Consider the following 14,267-nt stretch of genomic DNA (forward strand, 5'->3'; position numbering starts at 1 on the left):
TGTTAATCACAATACCCATTAGTCAGAGACAAAATTTATTGTGTGCCGCAGGTAGACTAGACCTTGATAAATTGTCTTCAATTCTCACTGTAATGTACATTAAAGAAAACCTAATTCATATGTTCATTTTCAACTTTCAGTAAGACAATTACACTTGCTACTTATGCAAATTGTTAACAGCCTAATTAGAACCTTATCTTTCAACAAGGCACTACAATAAGTTCAAAAGAAAATGTTGTAAAGAACATTCAAAAATAACTCTGGATTGAAAGTCTATGAAGATATAAATACAATCTCCTCTCACTTTCTTTTTTTAAAGCAGCAATCAAATCAGTGTAGCAAGTTTAGCCAATATAGGGAATACGAAAAACAAAGCAGTAGTTCTCTTCATTAACATTTAAATAAATCTGTGCAAACGACCCTGGTGACAATTTTTCTGACCCATTTTGAACAGGTTCGACTACTGCTTAGCCTGCACGAAGTCTGAGTTCATGCAGCATGGTTGTGGTTTTCTTCGGTCAGTACTATTAAGGAGAAAAAGAATTGGTACTTGGGTCTCTATCTCCTAATAACTGCCATTTACAAAGGACCAAAACCAAAGCGGCTTTTCTTAAGCAGAACAGTGACTTTCTGCAGACCAGGTAATGCCACCATACTCAAAACTCAGTTCAGGGAGCTAAGCTAAAGGCCACTAGATGATGAATCCTCATCATCTGAGTGAGGGCTTTGACAACAACTGAGAAAATCGCAGAGCAGATGGATATGAAGGCATTAAAGGACCAGGTGTACACACTCCCACTCAGAACAGAAATAGAGATTTTCTGATATGGAAACAGTGAGAGGGAATCTAAAATGATGGAGGTTTCAGGCCCAACAGTCATGGAAAAGCTGAGGTGGTCAGTCAAAGGCTTCTATGTCTTACTGTGGAAGGATCTGTACATACCTCTCCTACACTCTAGAAGTAAAAATTGGCTGGTTTAGAAACCATCTGCAAAAATACAAATCTTATTGACTTACACTAAACTCTTTTAGTATAAACGTTAAATTGGAAAGCAGAGCATCAAAAGCAGAGCGCTCTGGGAGACGACTCTTTAGGCCTTGGAAAAGAAAGACAAGGAGAGCAGTGGACGTTGTGTACCTTGACTTCAGCAAGGCTTTTGATACTGTCTCCCATAACATCCTCCTAGATAAGCTCAGCAAGTGTGGGTTAGACGAGTGGATAGTGAGGTGGATTGAGAACTGGCTGAAAGGCAGAGCTCAGAGGGTCGTCATCAGTGGCGTGGAGTCTAGTTGGAGGCCTGTGGCTAGTGGCGTCCCACAGGGCTCAGTACTGGGTCCCATCCTATTCAACTTATTCATCAGTGACCTAGATGAAGGGACAGAGTACCTCCTCAGCAAGTCTGCTGATGATCCCAAGCTGTGAGGAGTGGCTGATACACCAAAGGGCTGTGCTGCCCTTCAGAGAGACCTGGACAGGCTGGAGAGCTGGGCAGAGAGCAACCTCATGAGGTTCAACAAGGGCAAATGCAGAGTCCTGCACCTAGGGAAAAATAACCCTAGGCACCAGTACAGGGCGGGGGCTGACCTCCTGGAGAGAAGCTCTGCAGAGGAGGAGTTGGGAGTGCTGGTGGATGACAAGCTGACCATGAGCCAGCAATGTGCCCTAGTGGCCAAGAAGGCCAATGGTATCCTGGGCTGCATTAGGAAGCAGCAGGTTGAGGGAGGTGATCCTGCCCCTCTACTCAGCCCTAGGGAGGCCTCATCTCGAGTACTGTGTCCAGTTCTGGGCTCCCCAGGACAAGAGAGACATGGAGCTACTGGAGAGAGTCCAGCATAGGGCTACAAAGATGATCAGAGAGCTGGAGCATCTGCCTTCTGAGGAACGGCTGTGAGAGCTGGGCCTCTTCAGCCTGGGGAAGAGAAGACTGAGAGGGGGGATCTTATCAATGTGTATAAATACCTGAAGGGAGGGTGTCAAGGAGACAGGGACAAACTCTTTTCAGCTGTCCCATGTGACAGGACAGGAGACAATGGGCAGAAATTGAAGCACAGGAAGTTCCGCCTGAACGTGAGGGGGAATTTCTTCCCTGTAAGAGTGACGGAGCACTCGGACAGGTGGCCCAGAGAGGTTGTGGAGTCTCCTTCTCTGGAAATCTTCAAGGCCTGCCTGGATGCAACCTTCTAATACATCCCATATGACACCAAGAGTGTCAATGTAGAGGAACTATGCCTGGAATCCACTCAGAGGCAAGAGCACTCTGGATTTATAGTCTGCAGCAAGCTGCCCAAACACATGGGCTTATCAGTGTCCAACAAGGAGACACTGTGCAAAGCTTTAGAATAGTTCAAAATGCACTATATAAAAATTGAAAGCTTGACACGAACAATATACAATTTTATTGTATCATACTAAGAAATTAAAAAGATGCATACAAGAGAGCAAAAAGAAAACCCAGAATGTTAATAAAGGCATCCAGTGGTAAATCTAAAATAAACTATTCTTTAAGACTGTAAAACTGAAAAAAGGAAAGTGAAGAAAGGTTCTTCAGCTCCCTGAGAAGAGCTATACAGACATAGCTATAAACACGTTTCAGAGTAATAAGATTCTGTAATGAGTTGAATTTTGCAGTATTTAAAGGATGCCTTATAACAAGAGATGTACTTTTAAAGGAGTGTTTTTCCTCCTACAAGTACCAAAATTCTCACTGACTAGTGAGTAAACTCACTATAGATGAGTTTACTGCTTTTGGAAGAAACAGGGGTTTTAACCTTATACACTCTTCAGCCAATTTCCCACAAACATTCTGCCTTTCAAACACTGGCTTGCATACTTGCTCTCCAATAAATGTTTAATGTAAATCTCTGCCTTGGAAGATGAAAACAAAATTCCACAAAACAAATGTCTCCATTACGTCATGCTCTGAGCAACTAACTCACATGTTAGATTTTCTTCAGTGTCAAGATAACCTTGGCGCAGCAATCTACTAGGAAACTATTTACAATCTGTAAAAGTTACTGCTATTAATTTGGGGGAAGATAATGGGGAATAAGATCCATAATAAGTTCTATAGGGATGGGTACAGCTCCCAGAAATGTTTTAAATTTGAACCAAGTCATGGTTAGAGGATGCATTACTTTCAAAATATTTAACCCTTGCTAAGTCATTAGGTTCCCAGATCACATAGGAACTTTTCAGTATTTCACTGTGTGCAGTTAAATGCAAGGTACTCTTCAAGTAATTCATCAAATTAGATTCTCAAGTTCTAAATGCATAAGGTGAACCATCTTTATAAAGGTAATTCATGCTGAGAATGCTTTATAGCCTTTTCTACAATGACAAACTGACACCATGAAACTAGTTGACATATTCCAAATACATATTAAGAATGAAATTTAGGATTATTCCAGCTCTGCTCTAAAATAGAACTGAAGAACACAAGCAAATCACTATGGAAAGTCTGAACTGTAAGCGCTGATACTTTCCTGTTAGTTCAAAGATCTTTTTACAGCATTAAACAGCATTAACTAAGCATAAATATATAGGGATGGCAAGAAAAAGGAACAACGTAAAAATGTAGTCCTTTCAGAGGTATTTCTAGCTTGGTATCTGTTGTGTTGTAAGATATGCAGAGAAACAGCAGCCAAACAAAGAACTACTTCCACTATTCTTGCTGTCCTACAAAAGGAAAAAATGAAAGACATATAAGAAAAAGAGGACCTGAGGATGGGCAGGAGGATGTATCCCTCAGATGGAGCACAGATTAAGTCACTGAGAAAAGAATAGGAACTGACAGCAACTGAGGTATTGCCCCTGCATTTTTTCCTGCAAGAATTACTGAGCGCTAGTGTAAAAAAAAAAAAAAATTAATAATTGTTCAGCAGCCTGCAAGGAATCCTAGGCCCTGCTTACCCTACAGAGTTTTGCAAGTTGCACAGTCCAATCAATTTTCCAGATCACAAAATAGTTTGTAATTTATTCACTGAAAAAATTACCCAAGTTTATTCTCAGGCCTCATAAATAAAGAAAATGCTTAGAACTGAGTTAACAAGAGGGTGACTATGAAGGTTGCATGGGATTGTGGGAAAAGCACTGTCTCTTCGAGAGTCAAAAATAGCAGCATTTTATAATACAGCTAAAGATTTTCTTTCTGAAATGAAGTTCTTCAGAGACTTTTTTTTTTTTTTCCTGCTGAGTCAATGAATAACTGTAGTAAGTGCTGTTCATCAGCATCCGCAAACCTGGCTGCCTGTTCTGCTGCCCATAGGGGTTAACTCGGGAGACATGGAAGAAAGAAGTGTAATTTGAAATGGATGAATGACTAAAGTAGAGGCAAGCACTGGCTCTGTAGTTCTCTGTGCTGCTGGGAAGGATAATCCTGTAATTCGTCTGGCTCCTTACTGATGGGGGGAAGATATTTCCAGGCAAAAGGCAGAGAAGCAGCAGATGCCTTGGGGAACGCATCTCACTTTGAGCCCAAAGGCAGGCAGCTGGAAACAGCACAGGCACTGCTGCCTTCTCTGAAGTTGGGACTTCAAACTAGACTCCACAGCTGCTGGAGGACCAAGAACATGAGGAGTGATTTATTCGTAAAACACTTAAAAATATTTTTTGTCTTGTTTTGTTATCAACAACCCCAAAAGCCAGATATTTCTCTCTATTTAGTACTGTTTTTACATGCTTTAAACGTGTGCTCTCTATTGCATCAGTGTCCCAGCAAAAATCACCCTAGCAAACACACAGAGGCTATTCCCAGTTTGTCCAGCTACACTGAAAATGGTTGTGGTATTCTGAATGCACATACTACCCAGAGGAAGGACAAAAATAAATCTGGGAGTAGAAGAAACAAGCAACACCATCATGTGTCAGGTACTCTTAGTTTTCTGACACAGCACAGCTCACATGTCCTTCCTGTGCAGCTTCCACTGGGAGGGGAGATGGATGTTGATGTTTCAGCCTTCTCCTAATCCGAGCTGCCTGCTCTAGCTGGATCCTGCTGATTTTCACGAGGTTTGGAAAAGCAAGGCCTTTCTAGCTCACTCCACCTTTCAACAAGGTAGAAGCCAAGTGAGTCAGATGCAGAACCGAAGACCGTTGCTGGAAGCTCGAACACCTTTCCTGGAGTTGTTTGAAAGCTGCTGCAAATTACTTATACTTTAATATAATTTTCCCAAACATCTGGCAAGTGTTTCTGTGCATGATGCAGCCCATCCCCGAGCACGTCAGGGCACCATGCATGATCACACCGTTTTCAAACGCTGGTTTTCATCACACAGCTTTAAGAACAGCAATGAATTTTCAATTAAGATTTCAGATTACTATCTATTGCTTAATCTTCAGTCTCTCAGACAAGACAGCACACACACATTCTATTTTAAAGAAAGCTCACAAAAAAAGTGGGCTTTAAGTTCTCTTTCAACTGCCTCCTTTCATAACCTGGCTACGTTGCCTGAACCATACTGTATAAAAGGCATGAGACAAATACATCTTAATCAAAGACAGTCTTTCGGTTTTTGTGAAGTACACCAATTGTGAGGTGAAATCTTTAGCCAAATATCCTTGTATTTTGCAAATATCTTGTGAACTACTCCAGTCATTAACTAAGCCCACGTTCAGCAGCTCCAGAGGAAGAAAAGCATTTTAAAATATACCACAGAACAGCTGCAAACTTTGGTATGCAAGAGGCAGCCTGTACTCCAACACTGCTCTTTGCTCTGTTGAGAAAAGTTATTTGAACACTGCTGTTTCAAGGCTGCTGGAAAACTAATACAGATTTGAGGTCTCAGGCTATATCCTGTTAGAATTATATCAAACTCCTCAGAAAGAATCAGCAGTTCTGAGTAAATGCAGTCAATGTCTAAACAAGCATGAAGAGAACACATCTTGCTGCTACAGTGTTCCTCCATCAAAATTGTGCAGGGGTGGTATCATTCCTTTCTTGTAGAGATTACCTGATGGCCCTTTAAGTTGCATTAATATCAGTGAGGTTTCTGGACAGCTGGAAAAGTTATGTCATCCTCCGTTATTCTGTAGAAACTGTTTTATTGTTCTAAGTGGAGTGTCAGTGAATAGGTCTACACAATGCATGTCCATTTAGCTTCACCACTTGTTCCTCACAGTAGCAAAGGTACGACCACAATAATGAAAGACAGACAACCAAAACATGCAGCAGATATTACTGGATTAATTTTAGCATGTTAAATCAGATTGCCCCTGCAATCCTTATTGATATCAGTAACCTTATATACATTAAGGTCAACTGTTTATGCAATTCTGCTCCTAGTCAAAACTAAGAAGCTCAGAACTAAAGCACCCGACCATTTAAAAGTAAATGTAGATGATCCACCTGAGCGCCCTATGATTTTGAGGCCCTGTGTCAACGAGCACACACTTCATATATGGATATTATTTAAAAGCTTCAAATTTAAGTGGATATTGATGAGAAGCAACGGGGACCAGTGAGTGTTTGGTGATCCCAGGAATATCATAGAGAGCTGGAAAGGAACTGGGCTGTTGTTTTTATCCTCTTTTACCATCAGATGGGAAGACTGAGCATACACAGCCATCCTTCTCACACTTGGTTGGCTGCATTACTAAGGAATGTTAGAAATCAAACTATGAGAAATGACGCTATTTCATTTACTCTGCTTGTCTGAGTAAAAAGCCTTGATGAGTACTATGCTACCACAGCTAAGAATGCTTTTGGTACCTGGCCTGCAGTGCAGACAGGAAGGATGATCAGAGTCACCCTCCAGGGAATAAGCCCTTTGTTGTTATGTGTTTGCTTGGATTAGCTTTGTTTTTCTGGTGCTATCTTTAAGCGTGTTGGCTATGTTAGCCTTAAAAGGGTGAGACAGCAAATCACTCTGATACTCTCTGCAAATAAGAGGCCTGGCAGCATTTTTTCAACAGATGTTAAGAATTGTAACTGGCTGCACAGCTATTTTGAACAGTTAGTTGCCAAAATAACCTCAAGGCATCCCTACCAGTAAACCTGCCATCTAGAAAACTCTCCCCCCAAAATATTCACAGCTCGATGACCTACTCACTAATATTATTCCTTCCCCTCCCCACATATCAGTAGGATTTGCTGAGAAATGATTAACTGCCTTATGACCATCTGTGCTCAGGTTACATTGGCAACCTAGATATTTAACAAGATCACAGCCTTGTACAAGCTAAGCCCAACTACTCTTTGCTGATTCATCAGTCTATCTAAAGAACTTGGTAATGCAACAGGTAACCAAATACTCAAGAACAAATAAACACCTGCATAAACAAGTACTTCATGTCTTATCTTGCCAGTGTCAGCTACTGACAAACAGAGGGAAAAAAAACTCAGGTTAGGCCACAGCTGCTTTATACCAGCCAGTTGAACAATATGCTCTTACCTTGCTTGCTGGCAGACGCTGCAAATCCAAGCCTTCTCCTTCTTCTGGTAAGAACTGCAGTTCTTGCAGATGTTGTACTTGCAATCTTGGCATTGTCGCTTGCTGTTGATAAGAAACGTGAAAGGGGAACAGCAGCGAATACAGCAGTGCTCGTTGAACTTCTGTTGCTTGGAAAGGATGCTGCATTTGTTACCCTCCTCATCCAACTTCTGCTTCATTTCACTAGAACAAAAATACAAAGAAAATTTCATTGGGACTTCAACTCTTTGTCTCTCTCCTCCTCCCATATCATCATGTCATACTGTTAAAATAACTTTTGCAGATATGAAACAAATGTCAGAAATAAGTATTCTAAAGCCAGAATTAGGAAGCAAAAGCTCCTATATTCCTGAGTCACATATAGCCAAGCTATTTAAACTCTCTGTACTACGAGCTAAAGCAAATAAACTCCCTTCATTTATCTCCACCAACACAACCCTCAAAAGAGCCTCTGTTCCATGTATTCCAGCTATACAAGGTGACAGTATCATTTGAGAATTCATGGCTACTTCTAGAACATTTTACAAATCAAGTATCAGTCTGTGAAAGTGAAAAGGCTTGGCGCAAAGTAATAAAAATACTCTGGATCAATTAAGTAGTTTTGTAAACAAGAGTTCTGTGTTTGTTTTGTTTTGATTCATGAGGTCATATTACTCATAAACAGCTTCAAATTTGTCAAAGAATTTAATTATATGTTTCATTTCAGAGAGATATGGGTATTTTACTAAGTTAGGAGCCAAATGATGATTGCTTTGAAAGTGTCTGCAGAACCCAACAGCCTTCTATATTCTTGAAGAAATGCTCCTTTATTCAAAAAATTTGTACCAAAAGCATAGTATTCACTAATTTGCAATCTCCTATTTCACAGTGTTTTTGTTGTTTTGAAAATTAGGCAGTGTATTCCACATTATGCCTAAGAAAAAAACCCCATAATGAATGTATCTGACATGTATAACTAGTATATAAATTAAGAGAGAGAAATAAATCAGGATTCATGAAAAACATGCTAGACAGGCAATACTGTGCACACACACACATTAATTCTTTCTGTATAATAAAATTAGTTGTGGCTACCTCAATATTTCTAACTGCTGGTAAGAACCATTTATAAGATCAGTGACACAAAAGTCTTCAAAAAGATTGAAAGTACCCCAAGAAACAGATTAAGATGCAGGAAGACACAGTCATGATATGCTGACATGCACTTAAAGTAATGTTCAAGCATCTTGCTATAGGAAGAAGAAAAATATACATATATGTAAAAAATACACACTTTCTGCATACTTTTTCAGAAACTGGTCTGAGATCATCTACCTCATGTTTAGAAGGCTATTAAAGTAGTCATCTAAAGCATGTAATTTCTAAACTTGCACATAAATGATACTTAAGCCTATTCTAGACATACACCTTTTATACACTTAAAACTTTAAAAACAATTTATTTTTGTTGCATGTTCCCAATACAGAGGTGGTTTATCTTCAATCAGCGGCTCAAAACCAAGTAGACGCTCTCTGGAATTTCAAAGATAAGGTCTTTTTTTAAGCACTTATGTCCAGATGACAAAACTTATTTATTTCTGCAGGTTTTTAATAAACAAAGTTTTAAGGTAAAAAAATGTAAGAAATTAACACTCATGGGAAGAAAAGTCTGAATTATCAATTCAGACATTTGACTACCAATAGCCAAATCAGCTTTCTCATGCAAACTGATAAAACCATACCACAGACTAAATTGGACCGTTACACTCGTTCATCTCATCCCCACTCCTCTGTGGCCCTCACACCAAGGCAGTGCCTGCATGGGCTTTCTAGAGGAAGGAGAGAAACGGGCAGCTCCCCTCCGCCCACAGTGCTCTTCCTGCTCCCCAACAAGGTGGTGGGACAGTGCAGTACTTCTGCACTAGAGGCCAGATGGGAACCCGAGGTCCCAGGAAAGAAGCTGGGGAGACAAGGGCTACATGAGATAAGGAACACTCATGGCACAGAAAAGAAGTGTTAACACCCTAATATGCTGTAATCTTTACAGCAAGGTACACCAAACAGCAGATGCTGGCTTCCCTGAAAAGAGAGAAGAGCTGACAAGTCAAGGTCAAGAGGAACAGTGAAAGAAGAGGAAAAATTTTGTCCACGCACATAGCTCTTTATTGTAATCTCCCAGAATTAGCAGCACTTCGATATTAGGTAGCATTAGCCTGCAAAAACAATACAGGCATGCTCAGTGGCACTCTGAAGCCTCATTAAGGCTCTTAAGCACCCCAGTAAGACAGACCACGGAAGCAAAAACACCTATAGAAGTACTGCAGTGATACTTGCACAGTATAAAGCAGGCAGTTGTATTCACAACAGAGCTGGTTAAGCCTGATATCTAGGAAAAGCTGAGCACACACCAAAGCCTTTTCATCAGTACAAGCATTAATTACATCTCTCTCTATCCAGTTGCCAACAGTCATTAAAGTTGTAGAACAGAATAAGCAGCAGAGCTTGCTAAGGAAGTGGTCTGTACAGCGTGAAAAACGATAGAATCAGAGGATTGTGCATGTGTTGTCCTAACATACAACACAAAGACACTCCTCCGACTTTGCATACAGATGAAATGAGTAATACTTCATATGTGAGGCCTTCTACCTGATTAGGTTGGCTTTCAAAATTCCCCAGCGCTGAATTCTGTCTGCCATCGAGAGCAGCTGCACTCCAGAACCCAGCCAGGCTGGCTAAGTATTCCCATCTTCTTCATAAACACAGAGAAACAGGCAATACAACACAGACAAATCTATACAGTGTCATCCCATGCCAAAGTCCACAGAATATTTCTCCACCTCCTGCAACAAACAGATGAGCCCTAGTATGCCACAAGAGGAAAGCAGAAGGTGCTTACCAAAAGTACCAGGCCATCATTATAACAGAGGGTGGGTTTCCTTTTAGGAGAAACTTCTATGTGATGCTAGGAAACACCTAGGCTTACATTGTATAAAGTCAAAAAAAAAAAAAAAAAAAAAAAAGCCTCAAAGCAACTGGTCCTCACTAACCTGGTCTTAAAGTGAATTCCCTTCTAGATCTCATTACTTAACTTAGCATTTTTAATAGGTCTGCATGTGCATAGTTCCTTAAGTCTACTTCCCTAGCCCAGCTCATCTGCATGCATCCCATGCTCCTTATCTATAATAAATACGGTTCTTGGATACTTGACAGACTGCATTCAATTAGCTCAAAAAATTGCAAACCACATACATTCAAATAATCAACATAATAAAAGTCAAAAATTATCAGCTTGATAATTTCAGTTAAATTTAAGCCTAAAAACAACGATTTCCATAAGTATAGAAATCATTTTCAATATCCATGACTTTTATGCTTGTTTTTTAAAGACTTTTCCCCAGGTTAAACAGGCCCAGCTCTTGCAGCCGTTCCTCAGAGGGCAGATGCTCCAGCCCTCTCAGCATCTTTGTAGCCCTACGCTGGACTCTCTCCATGTCTCTCTTGTACCAGGGAGCCCAGAACTGGACACAGTACTCGAGATGAGGCCTCATGAGGGCTGAGTAGAGGGGCAGCACCTCCCTCGACCTGCTGGCAACACCCTTCCTAATGCAGCCCAGGAGACCATTGGCCTTCTTGGCCACACGGGCACATTGCTGGCTCCTGGTCAACTTGTCATCCACCAGCACTCCCAGATCCTTGTCTGCAGAGCTGCTCTCCAGAAGGTCAGCCCCCAGGCTGTTACTTTAACACATAAAAGAATCTACAGTCATGAAATGAAAGCAAATCAGCAGGCAACTGCAAATAATATTGAAATCTACGAATCTGGTAAATTTAGTTAGAAAATAATAGTCTTCAGTTTGCAGCTGTATTTATAGTCACATTCATTCAGCTTTAATCTATGTATGTGTGTGAGCACACAAATATATACATTTATATAGCCTGCATTATTCAACGATCCTTGCAAATGAAAGCTTGAAATCTAACCCACATAGTACCTTCCATACCTCTTCCCCATGGAAATTTATTAATAACTACTGTCCTTGAAAAAGAGAGTCAACTATAGAAGAAGAAACAGTGCCAGGCTAAAAGACTAGACCAAAATAAACTTAAACCATCTGGACAGATGCTTTCACAGCTGTATGTATTTCAATAATAGTTCCTCAGTCCTTGAAAGTATGTCTCACCTAGAGCACAGACAGCTGTATACAGTGGAGTTCCCCACCAAGAAGAAAGGACACAGGAGAACATCAGAGACATGGATTTTTTGCTCCTCTTCTGAGGCACGTGTGCCTTCTTCCCGATTAGGTATCTCTATCCATATGAAGTACAGTGAGAACTGAGTGGAATGTTTTTGGTCACTGGTAAAACAATTGAAATAACTCTAAAGATTTTGAAAAACTGAAATTCACCTAATTCAGCAACTAGAATTCAGATATATTTTCAGATAAATAATTAAGCAATACATGGAAAAGTCAAAATGGTTATTCAGTGCCTTTGAAGTGAGCTATTTTTAATTTTTAAAATGGTACATTCTGATTTGAAAGGGACTTTTTCTAATAAAGGAGCTGCAAATGCTTTTTTTTTTTTTTTTTTTTTTTTTTTTTTCCCAGATCTGCAGTAGATACTGTCATTCAGACATCTGATGCCTCTTTTCTTCCCTTCTGTCATTCGTTCCCTTCCCTCATTCCTTTTTACCCCTCCATCGGCAGCAGACAGCACGCAAAAGAGAGATCTCACTTGTGTGGAGCTTATGGTCACTGTCAGATTGCAGAGTTGGTTCATGCACTGAGCATAGGCCCCCTGGCTAAATCTGCATTAGCAGATAATTCAGCACACTATGAACAGATCAGTAGACTGAAGTTGACAGTGCTGAAGACCTACACCTACACAATACATGCTTCAGGAAGTCTGCTTCAAGAAAGGCTTCATTTGAGCTCCTGGACCAAATATTCTCACCTTGCACATGGTTTGAAGCTGTCTCAATGTGTGATTCATTGGTTCAGAGACTTATCTCCTCAGTGGAAAAAGCATATAACCAAACAGAGCACATTTGCCACGCACCAGGAGAAAGCTTTGGTCTAGTTTCTTCCAAAGGGAAGTTAGCTTGTGCACACCAAAGACATGTTAAGTAAAACATGATGCGATAAATGAAGATGAGACGGTTTGCATCAAAACTGTACTACTGTGCTGAACTGAAATTTTAACTTGTAGTCATAGGCAACTAAAGGTCTACAACAGTACGTTGTAGCCAAGGTTTGCTCACAGCAAAGTTTTTTATGTTTCTACATCAGTCTTGCTGACCATTAACAATAATATACATCCTTACAAATCAGCATCACATATGAAGCAAACTGATCGGGAATTTTCAATTTTCCTTTAAAAATTTTCAGAAGTACACAAAACTTGCACATGGGCTTGTGAAAGTTTTCCTTGTAACAGCATTTTAAGTTCAATGTATCACACACACTCTTCATTTCAAGACATATTCTGGATTGTCTTAGTTAAAATTTAGCATAACAAAGTACTACCAGTAGGATACTAATTTGCATCAGTTAGTTTTAAACACCTCTGAATATAACTGACCTAATTCTCCACATCATCACACCAGTTTATGCTGATGTTACTCCAAGAATTCCATCAAAGTTGTGGAACAGCAAGACACAAATGGTGTAATGGAGTAAGGAGTCAAAAGCTATTTATTTTGTAACTACACCTTGAAACATTACCAGAGATGTTTAGTCTGTAAGCTTTTATTCAGTACTAGAAAGTGTGTACATAGTAAACTAGGGAGTTTCTCAGGGAAAAAAAAAGAAACGGTCTCAGACTTCTCTGCTGCCTTGCAAATCTTTGTTTCAGTCAACTCTTGCTTCCCCCACCATGCTTCCAAATTAAACCAATGTTTTACCAGGTCACCTTCCTCCTCAGTAAATGTGGTTCAGACTTACCTACCTGGTTTAGCTGCTGGACTAGACAAACCGGCATAGACCCATAAATCCCATTCTGTCAAGCAGGACTGATGTACAGTCGCCTGACGTACAGATCAAATCTGCCTCTGATGCAAAATTGCCGGTGATTTAATACATAAGCACATCAAAAGGGGAGTTTCTGATTTAAAAGCAGAACAGTTAAGAGATCTATGATAAAAAAAAAACAAATTAGAATAATATGAAGCTCTAATCTTTCCAAAAAAACCCCACTACCAAACAAAAAAAATGGAGTACAAAGCATGGGCACCACCATAAATGCAGGACCTCAAAACTCGCATAATTTACTTGTCACAAAGGAATAGCTCTATAACTGAAATATCTGTTAATTAATAACAACTAAGGAAGTGCATGTAATTAACCTCCAAGTGGAGGAAGTTTCTCCAGTGGGAACCATAACACAATAATTCTTATTAATTAGCAATTAGAATCCTAACACTGATGAAATAATTTTTGTATAACTGAATTACTCACTTTAGTTACATATATTTAGTTGCAAGTATGTGAAAAGGCTTAGGAATGACCACCAGCTTGATGCTCAGGGAGTAAGGCAAAAGCAAGAAGAATTCTACCTCAAAAATGTAGTAAAAATGCCTAGGCATGCAATTGAGATTTTACAGCTGAGAGAAGGGAAAAGGCATCACTATGTTTTCCATAAATATTCCATAACTGCAGAGGTGCTTTCCATCGGAAATGTCTCGCTTATTATCTCAGCAGTTGGATTTGGGTGTAGGAGGGTCAGAGCTTAGCCAAGCATGTTTTCCTGCATAATCTTCAGTTAGAGAAAGGAGGAGAAAGAAAGCTTCTTTTATTAAAAAGTGAAGGTTACGGAAGTAGCAGAATACCCAGGGACACAATATTTATTCCTTTAGAGACACGG

The 14,267-nt window shown here is 40.0% G+C and overlaps 1 protein-coding gene across 1 annotated transcript in view; it reads right to left on the minus strand.

Moving 5' to 3' along the window:
- MYRIP (myosin VIIA and Rab interacting protein) overlaps nucleotides 1-14,267 on the minus strand; it is a 205,343-nt gene that overhangs the window by 114,829 nt on the left and 76,247 nt on the right. Inside the window, exon 2 of the mRNA XM_062567884.1 lies at nucleotides 7,390-7,611. Within this exon, the coding sequence (XP_062423868.1) occupies nucleotides 7,390-7,611 (222 nt within the window). The remainder of the gene's footprint in view (nucleotides 1-7,389; nucleotides 7,612-14,267) is intronic.

Source organism: Rhea pennata, chromosome 2 (genome assembly GCF_028389875.1).
Source record: "Rhea pennata isolate bPtePen1 chromosome 2, bPtePen1.pri, whole genome shotgun sequence".
NCBI classification, from domain to species: domain Eukaryota; kingdom Metazoa; phylum Chordata; class Aves; order Rheiformes; family Rheidae; genus Rhea; species Rhea pennata.